Genomic DNA, 15,282 nt, shown 5'->3' with positions numbered 1-15,282 from the left:
AGAGGTAGGGAAATAGATTCTACCTGTTGGCGGAGAAGCTGTAAAGAATTCATGGCCATATATATTCTCCCCATAGAGGCCAACTCTTGTGTCCTTGGCCTAGGAGGAGGCCTAGGAGGCTGTGTAGTGGGCTGGGAAGAGTTCGAAGTATGCAGTCTTGGGCCAATGATTTCTTACACCTGCCTGGGAGTTTACACTTCTCGGTGTTGTCTGTACTGGCCTCCTCCATTTCTTCCCTTCTCTTAGGCATTAGGTCCCATCGCTCCATTGAAAGAGCTCTTATCAAAGTCACCAATGACCCACATCTTGCAAAGCTGGTGGTCAGTTCTCTGTTCTGTCCCCACTTGACCTCTCAGGCATAGATGAATCCTCAGGGTAGTAAGGAAAGTTCCCAGGACACTAACTCCTGTTGTATACTTCTTCTAACCTCTTGAAGCTCTTTCTTCTCCAGGCATCACCGTCACCTTACTGGCCTCATTTTCTTTCTCAGTGGCTGTACCTTCTCTGTTTCCTTTGCCAGCCCCTCTTCCTCTCAATGTTGGAGGGCCCCAGGGTCTGTCTTTGTCTCTCTTCTCTTCCTATGTCTTCTCCCTAGATGACCTCACAGAGGCCCATGGTATTAATTGATCTGATGACTCTCAATTTCTATTAATCAACCCAAACCTCCCCTCTGAGTTCCCTGGACAACCCCACCTGGATTTCAAAAAGATATCTCAAAAAATTAAATGGCCAAACAAAGTAATGGATTTCCAACCCAACCTCCTCCTACCCCTACTCCCCCTGAGCTTCCTCACCTTTGTAAAGGACAGCAGCATTTACCTAGCTGCTCAAGGCAAAAACCCTTGGGATCATCCTTGATTCCTCTTTTCTTCACATTCCACAGCCAAGTCCTGTTGGCTCTACGTCCAAGATGCATCCCCGCTGCCAGCACTGGTCACCGTTTCCACTGCTGTGCCCCAGCCCAGCCGCAACCTTTTTGCTCCGAGATTGCCACAATGACTTCCTCACCAGCCTTCCTCCCTCCCAATGCCGACACCCTCCTGTCCTCGCTCCGTGCAGCAGCCTTCTAAAGCATAAATCGCATGTATTTTGTATCACATTCCTGTTGAAAACCTCCCAGTGGTCCTCAGTGAAACTGGAAATGAGTGTAAACTCCTTACCAAAGCTGCAAGGTCCCTTCCTATATCTGACATCACCCCGTCTAGCCTCCTGAGGTCCCTTGCTCGAGCCCCAGGGAGCTCTCCAAGCCAAGACCCTCTCTTACAGTCCTCACACTTGCTGTCTTTTCCATTAGGAAGCTCTTCTTCCAGATCTTTAGCACATACCAGTGCCTGAAATTTCCCTTTCGTGTGTTTGTTCATCTGTGCGATATGTCCCCACGACTCCCTCCCCAAGATAAGAGAACAGAGATTCTTATCTGTCTTGTTTCCAGATGTATCCTCAGAGCCTGGGGCAGGACCTGACTCACGGGAGAGGCTCAGTTTACATTTGCTCGCCAATTTGACTCTGAGGACTATAGCGAAGGTTGTTAGAGCTAGAAGAGAAACCTATGGTTTCACAGATGGGGAACCAGAGGCACAGACAATCATTTGGCCAGCGGCATGAACGTAACCTTGTGCAGGCCAGGTTGGTCATGCATATCCTTAGGTTCTTTTTCGTAAACGGTAGGAGCCACAAAAGGTGAGAGTTAGTTATTTCCTCCCACGCTCTCCCTGCCAGGTTATCATGACAACAGATCTCAGAACAAATTGTGACATCCACAAGAATATCTATAGAACAAACACTTATTACCAAGTAGCCGCAAAATTGGTTCGTACGGTGCGTTCTGTAAACTCAGTGAAGGCCCAGCTCTCTGTGCTCTATCACCTCGATGAAGGGTCCACTCAAGGAAGACAAAACATTCTAGGGACAGGATCACCTAGACTGATGGTCCCATCAGGCAACCAGATATCTTGGGACATGGGCTCCTCAAGGACTGAGCCCTGTGCATCATCCCTAAGTGAAATTCCTTCGCTCTGAACAAGAAACGGTGGGGTCTCACTCTAGATAATCTACGCATCTTACAGGCTGCTAATTTCACCCAAGGAGAGCTCATTTCTAATGCCTGTCATGTAAACTGATGAGCCATGAATTTCACGGATGCATTCTGTCATTATGGGAGGGGTTCTCTGCGCTAATCGGTAAAGCTTCAGGAGTGCACCGAGGGGCGGACAGCTACAGAGGTGTTAGGAGCTATTTGTGTGATCGTGTCTCTTCTTAACGGCCCAGGTCCACGGGTGGAAGTATTTATGCTCTGGAAACCGGCACTAGGAGTCCTCCCATCCACCCCCAGCAATAGACACTTATTAGACCTTTACCAGCACCTCCTGGATAAGCTGAGTGACCTCTGGAGTGTGGCCTATCTGATGAATGACCACCTCGCCCACATGCTTACCGCTAGGCCGGCGACGCTCCATCCCGGCTGCACTTTAGAAACACTTGGGACTTTTAAGATAGTACCGATTCCCGGGTTGCTGTTGGTGGAGATTCTGACTTAACTGAACCAGGGTGAGGCCTGGATATAAGCATACATTTAAACCTCACCAGGGGGTTGTAAAGCTGCAGCCAGGGCCACACTCACACTCGTACGTTACACAATCTACGCCCCACATTCTAAACAGTTTTGCAAAAAGTTCACGGCAAAACCAGGACGAGCCCTAGGCCTGCTGACCCCCCAGCCCAGAGCTCCTGGCAAAAGGATGGAAAAGTTTAAAAAATAAGGGGTCACTTCTTCGGGGGTCTCAGTGTTCGCAATGTGGCTGCGGGCAGCCCACAGTACTTGGGGCAGGTTAGGGGTGGGGAAGGACAACGAAAGAGCTTAGGAGCCCAGGAAAGGGTTGGTTAGTCCCAAAGAGCTCCAGGCTCCCTGGGTGGTGTTGTCATAGTCTCATCACTGAGGGCGCTACTTATAGGGGCTCAGGGAGAGCCCAGAGGGGCTGCAGACATGCATGCCCCGAAGGAAGACTTAAAATAGGAGACAAAGTGCAGCTAGCCAGATGCCAGGACAGAGGCCAGGGGCAACCGGAAAGAACACCCCAGTGGGGAGGCTAACCCTCTGGAGAGAGGAGACAGGACAATCCCTCAGGGGGGTAGGGGATGAGACCAGGACCTGAAAGAGAGGGTATAAGGCTAGCTCTCCAGGGCTGGTGGGGGAGGCGGTTCCCCCAAAGAAGGGTAAAGAGTTAATTTCCTCTTCCTTAAAGGACAACTTTTTAAAAAGACGTCTTTGTAGCCCCTGGCTATTCCTTCCTGGTTCCAGGTCCCTACCCATCACAAACACCCTTGCCGGACTCGCTCCCATTGTACCAGGAAACTGAATTCCTTTTACTTCTCTGGGCAAGGCATTGCCTTCCACCTGTAGGGGCCAAGGGCTGGCTGCCCCAAGATAGGCCACTTTGGCATGAAATTATTTCGAATTAAAAGCATTGCAGCCCAGCAGGTTCAGGAAAAGCTCTTTACCTCCCCCTCAACTGCCTAAAAAGAATGTGGATGGAGAATCGGCTCCAGGAAGACACAGGTTAGTACACTATGACATAAACTAGGTATGACAGACAGGGAGGAACCTAGCAAGGCCTGTTTGATCCAAGTCCTCTTTTGTCCCTGAGGCGCCCTGAAAACATTTGTTTATCAAACATTTACTCTTTTTCATCTTCCTGTGAATTGCATTTCTTCTCTTTGAAGTCCCAGACCCCTGCCCCCTTCCCCTTAGTTCAGAACGACACCTATATCTCATTTTGCCTGTCTTTGGAATTTTCGTGTCTATGTGGGTTCTCTCTACGAATGTGATTTTCACCTGTTCATCTGTGTCATGTCAGTTTGATTCTTAGTCTGGCTAGCAGGACCTTGAAGGGGACAGGACCTTCCTGCTCCCCAACACTTCTGCACCCCAATCTTACTTTCTTCCTTCTAGGGCAGAGCCTGGGGGGCTCTGGGGCTGGGGCTGGGGCTGGCTCTGGCTTGGTGTCTCTCTCTGGGTGGGGTGTAAAAAAGGGACCTGGACTAGGGTGCCATTCCTTCAGTCACCACCAGGGACCCCATCCAGCACTGCCTTGAGCTCGTGACCTCTGGGCCACACATTTAATTACCGAATGCCACAAACGGTTGTCTTGACTCCCGAGCCCCAGGCTGAGCTTGGCAATGGAAACAGCGATGAGACAAGATGGGGCCATGGGAGACAGATTCTGACCCCAGGCAGAGGAAACGCAGGGAGGGAAGAGGCTGGGTCAGATCGGGGCCAAGCTTGCGCTAGGGGTCTCGGACCTGGCCTGAGGATGGATGGGGGAGCGCTTCCCAGAGGAGGGGGGCCCTCGGGCAAGGTTGGGAACTCCGCCGGCCTCAGAGAAGGTGATTCCCGGAGGTTTTGCTGGAAAAAGGCTGGTCGGGGATCTGTGACAAAGGTGAACTCGTGGCCCCAGCTCCAAGAGGACCCCTCAGTCCCACCCTGGTTTTGCCGCACCTTCCCAACTAATTTCTGTCCTCCGCCCCACTCAGGCTGAGCGCCTCCACTGCCTTATTCCATCGCGTTTGCACATTCATTTGCACACTTTTAACACCTTCGCGGTTAGTTCCTGCCCTTTCCGTACAGTCTTCTCTCCTGACAACAGTGGGAAGCATGCATTTCTTTGTACCCCGAATTAGGTACGCCTGGTCTCTCCCCAGCGTCCAACCGTGCACGCTCTCCTACGGCCCCCTCCGCTCACTTCGCACAGGCTTCACCCGAGTTGCCACGGGACCCGGTTGGCCTAACCCCTCGTCCCCTCCGCTCCCTTTGCCTCGGGTGGGCCCCGGCCTCAGCCCCGCCCCCTGCCCGCCCCCTTCCAGAGGGCGGTGGCCGGGGCCTCGCGCCCATTGGCCGCTGGGCCGGCTGGTCCCAGCCGGGGCTGTGATTGCGGCTAGCAGATGTCAGTCCCGGAGCGAGCGCCGGTGGCGGGGCGCGCGGCCCGGCTAGCAGCCGCAGGTGGGGCTGCTCACGGCGAGGGACCTAACTCGGGAGCCCCGGAGCCCCGCAGCCCCGCGGACAGTATCCAGGATGCCCCGCGGGGACTCGGAGCAGGTGCGCTACTGCGCGCGCCTCTCCTACCTCTGGCTCAAGTTCTCGCTGGTCATCTACTCCACGGTGTTCTGGGTGAGTGACCCACAGGGGTCCTGAGATGGAGGAGGGGTTGCCGACACTCCCTGGATCGCTCCCCACGCCGAATCGGGGTTGGGTCCAGACTTGGCTGCTCCAGGGAGGGCGCGGGGAGGGCACGCCTAGTTTCTCGTCTCACTTTCACTGGGAACCAGGAAATTCTGGCACCCGGCTCAGCCTGAATTCAGCAGCCGGTGGGACCAGAGCGATAGAGACAGTTGACTACAACGAAGGAGCGCTACCTGGCTCACCTGTGTGCACCTGCCCAGAGCGTTGGTTTTCCGCGTCTGTTGCGCATGGGGTGCGCTAGGCCTCGGTTAGCTGGTTGGCCGCGCCCACCCGCCCCGCCAGTGTTAGACTTTGCCTCCCGATCAGCTTGTGGTCCGGATTGGGCGCGAAACCTGGACTCCCGGTCCTGGTCCGCCCTAGCTTCTTGCAGATGCCCAGAGCGAGATGCTTCCCCACTGTGCCTCGGTTTCCTTTTTCGGTGGAAGTAGAATGGGCGTGACTTGTCCTTGGTGAGGAGTGGTTAGGAGGATTCCACCAGACCACGTCTGGGGAGGTCTCCAGCAGCTCCTGGATGCTGGGTAACTTCCCGCAGCCACTGAGTTTTACCTCCTCTGTGTATTGCTGGGAGGCAGGGTGTTAGTGGTCGGACATGAATCAGGCTTCAAACCCTGCCACTATCACTTTCTGGCTGAGTGATCTTGGGGAAGTTACTTAAACTCCCTAGGCCATAGTTTCTTCATCTGCAAACAGACACAGTAATTATATTTAACTTTTAGGATGGGCGTGGAGATTAAATGAAATAGGCCAAGTTATAGTGCTGAGCCCAGGGACCAGTGAAAAGCTCAAGTGTGAGCCATTATACTCTTGTGGCCTGGGAAGCTGGGCCCTCCTGGTAAGTTGTCCCCAGAGACTGATTTCTTCATGAAGATTTCAGACTAGGCTGGACCCTCATCTAGAAACGAGGACCTCTTTCTAGAGGCCAGCTTGAACCATTGCCTTTCTAGGATAGTCTCCTGCCCCCCGCCCCCCCACACTATGCTACAGGGACTGCAGGGGAGATCGCTCACTCCCATCCCTCCTGAAATATATGCACACCCCATTCTCTTCTTGGGGCCCCCTCGCTGGATCTATTCTCCTAGCAGGAACAGCTAGATCTGCCTGATAGCAAACAGGTCTGGCTTTCCACTTGACCCCTCAATGGATATGATGATGCCTGGTGGTCAAGAGATCCAGATTCTAGTCTTGTTCTGTTATTGACTCACTGGGAGATCTAGGCAAGTCACTTCCTCGTTTGGGTCTCAGCTGTTCAATACTTGCCTGTCTGGAGGACGAGGCTCAGCCTAATTCCCAATCCGGTTCCCTGGTTCTAGGTAATGTGGAAGAGAGATGAGCAGTACATTTGGGGGCCAGAGGAAGGTGGAAGCTCCAGGGAGGCAGAAGGTTGTATGTGGGATTGGGGTGGGGGTCATTCTCTCCCAAAGGTGCATCAGCACCAACCAGAGGTTTTTAAAAACTCTACGGATACCTGGGCCATGGCACAGATATTTATTTAAACTATTTAAGCTCCCCAGGTAATTCTGATTTGTAGTCAGGGTTATAAACTGCGCGGCCAGATGGTCTCATAGGCCCCTCGGTTCTGATTCTTGGATTCTTTGCCTGCTCCTTGCTTGTCAGGCCACAGGAGCTCTACTCTCTGAAGGTCACAGTTGAGAGAAGGCTAAGGTTGATGGTGGGGGGGGAGGTGGGAAGATCAAAAGCCAGAAGGTGGGGGCTGTGTTTCTGGCTTCACTGCCACCCTCCAGATGTAATCATTGACCAGTCTCTTACTCTTAACCTCCTTTGCACCTCCATGTTCCTATCTATAAAATGGGCAATTGATACCCTGCCCCACACCTCATTGGATTGTTTTTAGGATTAGTGATAGGGGAGATAGTGACATGTGGGTGTGACTAGTGCTGTACAAAAGAAAGTTACACAGGTACAATTGAACTCGAATTTTCTTTAAAAAAATTTTTTTTAATGTTTATTTTAAGAGAGAGAGGAGAGAGAGTGCAAGCAGGGGAGGGGCAGAGAGAGAGGGAGACACAGAATCCCAAGCAGGCTCCAGGCTCTGAGCTGTCAGCACAGAGCCCAACATGGGGCTGGAACTCAACAAACTGCAAGCTCATGACCTGGACAAAGTCAGATGCTTAACCAACTGAGCCACCCAGGCGCTCCAGAACTCGAATTTTCAAGGTCTTGTTCTGTCTCTGTCCCTGTAGCCTGGAGAGAAGACCACTCAATGGCCCTTGCTTTGCTTCTCTTGGGCCAGCTGGGACTCAGAACTCAGAATCTTTCCTCTCTAGTCAACTGAGATTGCCTTACTAAATCCTTGACTTCCCATTCCTGGAAGTGTTTCTGCTTAAAACCTCCCCCACCCATGCCAAGAGGTCAGCCACCTGCCGGCTGTGCCAGGGCAGCTCCAGGTGCCAGATTTTCTCTGCAGGGCGGAGGCCAGTGTGAGTGAGTAATTTGTCCTAGACTGGCCTTGCTGTTAATCGGAGACCCATTTAGGAAGGCCCATTAGCTCTGGTACCATCCCTTGGGATGTGGGTGGGGTCAGGGGTTACTTGTTTATAAGCTCAAAGTAGTAACACTTTCAACTCAGTCTTTAGGTCTGGAAGGGACCATAAGTTCACCAGAGGCAGGCACCTTCTGTAAGACTTTTTGCTTTAGAACTTATTATCAGATAGGAAATGCGAGGACACTGTGCAAAATTGTATACTATCAAAGAGCAGTCATTGGTGATAAGCCTCTCTCCCGCCCCTCTCCCCTGTTCTGCCCTGGTCAGTTTCCTGTCACTTCTTCTAAGATAATACTCTAGCCATGGGATGCCCTAGGCAATGAACATGTGCATGTATTATATATTCTTTTTTTCCCCATACAAGGTAGCACATTATACACAGTTTTGCCCTTCCCTTCTCACTTAAATTGAAGTCTATGCGAATTCGGGAGCGAATCCGGGAGTGGTTGCCTCATTCAGTCTGATAACGAGATAGAATTCACTGTAGGCTGTGCCTAAACTCATTCAATCAGTCCTCAGCTGGGGAACTCGGGGTGTTTCCAATCTTTGGTTACTGCAAACAGCAGTGCAATGAGCAGCTTTGAATGTGTCATTTTGCACCCGTGTGTGTCTATCTGCAGGGTAGTTTCTAGAAGGAGAACTGGCCTGAGGTATATGTGAACGTACAATCGACGTACAGAAATGCACCGATGATAAGTGGACACAGCCTGATGGATTTTTACTAAGTGAACACACATGTATCATCAGCCCCCAGGTCAACCGCTAGAACGGGAAGCAGAAGCCAGAAGCCCCCCACTTGCTCCCACCCCCGTCACCACCCCTTCCCTCCGGCGGTAATCACAGTCAGAATATCAAATAGCCTAGAACCGCTTTGCCTGCTTTTGTATGTGTGTTTAAAATTTGATGTTTGTTAAATTGCCCTACATAGAGTTCATACCAATTTATGGTGTTATCTACGATATTACTTTAAACTGACTCCTTTTTAATGTTAAAATTTTTTTCCAAAGGAGGCTTTATGTATGTCATCACTGCCAATGGGGAAACCAAAATGCATCATCAAAAATAGCATGTAACTGTAATGGTAAATAGTGCAGGGAAAACAAACGTTATTAAATCCTGGCTGGATATTTCGGGTGATGTAGGCTGTGGACCTGAGTTCTGTGTTCAAAAGGCAGGCTGGCAAGTGTTTGAGAGGCGGAAAGACAAACTGACACCAAGACAGATTTGCTCCTGGATGCAGCGGGCAGGATGGAAGGGCAGTGAGCCATGAAGACGTTTCTCAGCCTATGAGTCAAGGTGAATATGACCTTGATCACTTACAGAGCTCCTGTCCCACACCTGGGGTCCCCCTTGTTTTCAGGTGGGGACCTCGGGGCCCAGGGCGTGTTTCAGGGTCCCTCCGCAAAGCTGGTGTGAGTCCCCACATCTCCATATCCTCAGTTCAGTGCTCCTTCCGGTAGGTCTCTGAGGATGTCTCCGTGAGGAATGAGCTCACCCAGAGGCACTTTGGAGCCTCCTCTTCCGACCATGCAGCGTGAATCATTCTGACACATGTGCCCTCAACCCACTGGGGACACATCTCTAATTTTAGCGTTGACCACAGGGTATCCTAGAGATCCATTTACACGACGTTTTTCCCTGTTGGACTGTGGGCTCGTAGAGGTCAGGGGCACAGCTCATTCATATCCTTTTCCGTATGCTGGTCTTGGGGCTGGGGACACAGGAAAGTGCTCGGGGAAAGCTTGTTGCATTAAGGTGGTCAGGGTCCGAACTTGTGTCTTGTAAGGACCTGAAGTGGGGGCACCTGGATCAGGGGCGAGCTGGGTGTGTAGCCAGCGGTGGTCAGAATTGCTGAGGCTTTGAATCTGCAGAGTGGGCTGGGCTGATCATGGAGACACGGGCCATCTAGAAAGCATGAGCCTGTTGCCTTGACAATGCGGTAGAATTTCCAGTCGGGTACAAAAGGGTGTCAGGGCTGGGGAATGTTGACTAACCAGGAAGAAAAGGACTTGGGGGGTGAGTGGGAAGGAAGTGGGCATGGCTAAGTGGGGGAGGTAAGAAGTGCCACGGGCAGTATTAATTCTTTGCCTTCTCCAAGGATGGTCGCCGTTATCATAGCTTGGCTTGTGATTCTTTATATTCCTATAGTTTTTTTTTTTTAATTTTTTTCCCGTTTTTAATGTTTATTTATTTTGACAGAGAAAGAGAGAGAGAGAGAGAGAGAGAGAGAGACAGAGACAGAGACAGAGCATGAGCGGGGGAGGGGCAGAGAGAGAGAGGGAGACACAGAATCCGAAGCAGGCTCCAGGCTCCGAGCTGTCAGCACAGAGCCCGATGCGGGGCTCGAGCTCACAAACTGAGAGATCAGGACCTGAGCCGAAGTCGGATGCTCAGCTGACTGAGCCATCCAGGCGCCCCTGTATTTCCTATAGTTTAATGTTTAAGAGTGTGGACTCTATATCAGGCTGCATGGGTTCAAATCCCAATTCTAGCATTTATAATTTGAGTGACTTGGGCACTAATTTCTATGTGCCTCAATTGCTTTATCTGTAAAATGGGTGATAGTAGAGAGTTGCTGGGACCATGAAATGGATGAGTATGTAGGAAGAAGCTTAGAACAATGCCTGGCACGTGATAAACATGACGTCAACTACTTAAGGATTAGCCAATCTTTTCCCATCTCTGTTTTCTTAGGTACTCAAAAGCCAAAGACTGAGCATAGAAGGGTCCTTAAAGGCACCTCTAGAGTGAGCTTTTCACTATACTGAGGAAAACAGGGGCATGGAGAGAGGAAGTAGGTTGCTTTAGACCCCATAGCAAGTTCGTGACAGACCAAGAACAGGACCGGAGTTGCCTGATTGAAGTTTCTTCCTGGGTCACCATGACCTTCACCAGCCGCCCCCCTTCCCCCCACACCCGTGGTCTCCCCCTGCTGTCGGGGCTCGGGGTGTGGGTGGAGGGTAGCATTTCTGGAAGGAGCCGTGTACCTGGCCTCCCAGTTATGCACTAGATGAGCGAGACGAAAAGAAAGGAGATTTAGTTTCCAGCAGAATTTCAACTTTGGAAAAGAGCCTTATTGTTTTTTGTGAAAATAATATGTGCATATAGTTTAAAAACCTTTCAGGCAATTCAGGTAAGTGCACCGAAGACAGTAAACGTCACCTTTGCTCTGTCACTGGGAGAGAACCACTGTTACGTGCTGGCAAACACTCATTTGGACCATCTCCTCGTACGCAGTGTACCTACTTTATTTCCTGAATATTACTTATCATTGTGCTTGAATCCTCAGGCACGTCCATTTTTCCTCTTGTTCTAGGCAAGCATTTCAAAGAGCAAATAGGAAATTCAAGCAGAAAGTGACTTCACCCTGGAGAAGCAGCCACCATGCCTAAGAGGCTGTCAGAGAAGACCTGGAAGCAATGGGACTGGGGTCCCCTCCCGAGGGGCCTGGCCGAGGGGCCTTAAAAATCCAGAGAATCAAGAAGGCAGACCTGGAAGGGATTTGGAGAGCCTTCCAATGCACTCCCTTTTACCGATGAGCAACTAAGGCCTCGAGAAAGTTCCTTTGCTCTTAGCTTAGGCTTCGGCGCACCAGCCCTTCTCTCGCTGTAGGAGGCATTGTTTTAAATTGTGGGACTGGATTGGGACCTCGCATCTGTGGTTGTTTGTTCCTGAGAAGCTGAGAAGCAGGAGTAACCACCCGCCCTCCTTCGTGCCCCTGCCTGGCGCCTCTTCTCTCCAGGTGACTCACAATGCAACCTGGGGTGGGCTCAGAGTAAACCAGATAAGAGACTGATAATGAAATTTCTGTACCCAACTGGCTCCACAGACGGGGGAAAGATGTCTTCTGGGTTAGCCCAGGACACACAAGATTGAGAAGATTAACCTTTTCCAGAGAGAACCTGGGCTGTGAGTGGGTTTGAACCTCCATCTTAGTGGAAGGTGGGAGAGTCTGGTCCTGACCTGCATTCTCTCCAGGGTGAAGAAGATTCTTTGCTTATTCGGTCAACAAATAGTCACTTGATGCCTAGTGTCTATGCCAGGCACTGTGATGTTTACTGGAAAACAGCTATGAACAAGACAGACTTAGTCCAGGCCTTGGAAGACAGACAAACCAGTAAATAAGTGTCGCTTGTGACTGGTACTAAAAAGTAAATTAGGGAGCAAGTGGGGGGAGATGGGAGTTCCTACTTGGGATGGTATGGTCCAGGAAGGCCTTGTGAGGAGCTGACATTTCAGCTGACGCCCAAGGAATGAGATGGAGCCAGCCACAGAAAAGGCCTATAGAGAACATCGCCGACAGAGGGGAGTAGTGTGTACAAAGAGCCCTGAGGTGGTCAAGTATGGCTGAAGCAGATGGGGGAAGCTTAAGAAGGGCCATGGTTGTGAGTGGAGAGGGTGGCTCCTGGTTCTCTAAGGAGTATGGGGTCTGAGTGACTGAAAGGAGGTTTCATTGTCAGGACCCAATGGCAGGGCCAGTTGGAGACAGATCAAGTGCTCGTTCTGCTGTGTGACCCTAGCTAGAGAGGACTGACTCTCTGAGCCTCTAGACTTTCTCATCTGTGGATACCCGAGAGGCCTTGGGGAGGCTTCTGCAAGAGGAGAGATGCCAAGGCACCATACACACTGTAGGGCCTGGTGTCCACTGGGCCTTAGCAGAGCTCAGGGGGGCTGGGATAGAAGATGTGAGAACTTCCGGAGTCTGTCTTATTAGGAGGAGGCCACTTCCTGCTGGTGATGCGCTGTCTGCTTAGAGCAGATGGACGTGCCATACTCTTAGTGGAGAAGTTCTGACCCCTGGGAGTGCAGATGGCCTTTTACAGGAACCCGGTCCTTCCCACCCCTTAGTTCTTGGGCTATAGTGGTGTACCTATCGGCAGAAGCCGTGTGCCACCTGATGGGCACGTGGGTCCAGGCAGGCCGTCACTAGAAGTGTACCGCAAGGCTGAGAGCTGGACAAGTGGGGCTGGGAGAAGCACTTCCAGGAGCCCAGGCGCAGGGCGTTCCTCGGCCCGGGAATGTCAGTGCAGGTGGCAGATAGAACTCAGGTTCACAGCCTATATAAACCACACTACCAGCTAGGATTTAATAAAGTCCCTCAACAACTCCTGTCTTCATCTTCTTTCTGCCCTGATCATGAGTCCCCCACTCTTGGGATGGGAAGAGTCAAGTGGCCACCGCCACCCCTATGGGAGCCCAACTGTTTGTCCACCGCTAAGTGTCCCTGCCAGAGGACTCCTGGGAGCCGCTGGCTGGCCCCGTCCCCATCACGGCTGTCTGCAGCTGCCCTGAGCTCTCTGCTAGGACTCCGTGAGTGACAGCCTCTCAAGGGACACGGACAGTGCTGGCTCATCTCTCCCCCCAGCCCAGCGCAGGGCCAGCCAAACTGGAGCCTGGGCCAAGGCTGGGCAGAACCAAAGTCAGAGGCATGAGTCCAGGGCGGCGGCCTGAGTCCTCTCTGGCCCTGCAGGACCAGCCTTCCCTGCTGCCACACAAGGCCACACATCAGGCCTCTGTCCCCGGGCACAGCAGCAGTCCCGTTTACGGTGTGGACACCGGTACCCCAGATGGAAAGGGTAATACCGAGTGAAATCACCGACTGGTGCCCATCGTCCCCTCTGAACGCTCAATGGAGGTTGTCCCACTGGCTGAAGAGTTTTAGCACCAGAAGCCGTTGCTGTGTGGTCTGGTGTATTTTCCTCCCCCTTTGAAAGGCAGGGGTTGCATCAGATGCCCTCCACGGTCCTTGGAAGTTTGGCCCAAATGGCAGTCCAAGTCACCTTCTAACTGCCAAGTAACAGGTGACACTCCTGTTCTGAAAGTCTGTAAGAGAATCCTAAATGTTTTACAGCCCCGCTTGGCAAGCAATTCGATTAAACTGCTTTTACAACCAGGAAGTCCTTCCTGAGAGCTAACTCACATTCCTTCCCCTGTTTTCCCCTCCTTCCTTCAGGGCTTTCCTTGAAGACCGGAATCCCCTACAGGAAAGCAGATGGAGAGCCCAGCCATTGGCCTGTGGGGCAGGCAGGGACCTGGAGGGGGCGGGGCCGAGGGAGGGGGCGGGGCCGAGGGAGGGGCAGGACCAAAGGCCTCACCCCCAAGCCGGCCTTGCTCCTCCCCCAAACCCTATCCGGGTCTTCTGAGGCTTCAGCACAGCCCACTAGAAGGGAAAGAGATTTTGTCTGCTCAGTTGGGCCTCTCCCTAGTGAGACCGCCTGGTGCCAGTCGAAAGAAGGGGCTTGTGTTTTGTTTCCGCAAATCACAAGTTCCCTCGGGACTGCCGTAACAACTGGGTGGCTTACGGCAACAGAAATATGTGCTCTCGCCATCCTGGAGGTCTGAAGTCTAAATCCAGCGTGTCACAAGGCTCGTCTACCTCCAGAGGCTGTGGGGGAACTCCTTCCCCGCCTCTACAGGCTTCTGTTGGCTTGCCTGCCTCTGCCTCCACTTTTACGTGGTCTTTCCCTCTGTGCCTGTGTCTTTCTTCTGTCTCGAAGCTCCCTCTGCCTTTCTTGTAAGGACGCTTGTCATTCGACTTGAGGCACACCCAGGTGATCAGGATGGTTTCATCTCAAGATTCAGAACCTAATTATACCTGCCAGGACCCCTTTTCCAAATAAGGTCACGTTCACAAACATGAACCTATCTTGTTTGGGGAGGGGGCATTCAATCCACAGCAGAGCTCAGTGGTCAGAGTCAGAAATGGAGTCCCCATCCTTTCACTAACTAAAATCACCATGACCCCAACCAAGTACATCTCGCCTATCTGGAATTGTTTCCCCATCTGGAAAATGGGGCTAGGCCACCCCCTGCCACAATCTCTCCTCCCGGGGACAGAGCTGCAGGTCAGCGAGATCACAACCAGTGTTCCAACATGATGCCGGGGTGTCAGTAGTTCTCAAGCTGAGGACATAATTTAAGGGGGGAAAAATCATAGCTCGACTCCCCAAGTGTGAATTCCCGGCTCAGAAAGACCCCTCAAGTCTGGTTCTGTAGAAACTTCTCTAAGTTACAAAGTTAGCTACAGAGAAGGGTTACCTTTAGAAAAGATTAAAAGAACGTTGTAAAGATAACCAAAAGGAAAACAAAATTCTAGAGCTCAGTGACCACCCCCCTGCTCCCTGGGCACATCCCAGTCCCCTGGAGAAGCCTGGCCTCCCAGGTGATCTCCCACATCCCCTAGCTCTCCCTTCACCATTTGAAGCAGCAAGCCTCTACCGCGTGGTGCGCTAACTTCCCAGACGCTGTCCAGATTGGTCCAGGAGGCTGGGGAAGGCTCAGCGCGTCACTCTGGATTCACACGGAGAAGAGTGTTGGCTTGGAACCTGGCTGGTTTTCATCAGAATTCCCTCACGGGGCACCATCATAGCGGCATCTTCCACGCCGACCTGCATGCTCAAATCACCTGGGTAGGTTTAAGAAGGATAGGTGCCTGGGTCCCCCCCCCCCCCGTACTACGCACTGCATCAACTCTGAAGATGGGGCCTGGTGTGTACTCGTAAATCCTCCAGGATCAGAAGCCTCCAGACACAGTCAATGAGGC

The 15,282-nt window shown here is 52.0% G+C and overlaps 1 protein-coding gene across 1 annotated transcript in view; it reads left to right on the top strand.

Moving 5' to 3' along the window:
* The first annotated feature begins 4,981 nt into the window (after positions 1-4,981).
* TSPAN15 (tetraspanin 15) overlaps positions 4,982-15,282 on the top strand; it is a 49,530-nt gene continuing 39,229 nt past the window's right edge. Inside the window, exon 1 of the mRNA XM_030334901.1 lies at positions 4,982-5,164. Within this exon, the coding sequence (XP_030190761.1) occupies positions 5,069-5,164 (96 nt within the window). The 5' untranslated portion in view covers positions 4,982-5,068. The remainder of the gene's footprint in view (positions 5,165-15,282) is intronic.

Source organism: Lynx canadensis, chromosome D2 (genome assembly GCF_007474595.2).
Source record: "Lynx canadensis isolate LIC74 chromosome D2, mLynCan4.pri.v2, whole genome shotgun sequence".
Lineage (NCBI taxonomy): Eukaryota > Metazoa > Chordata > Mammalia > Carnivora > Felidae > Lynx > Lynx canadensis.
Note: the sequence above shows the minus strand (reverse complement) of the source record. Positions and strands in the feature narration are given on the sequence as shown.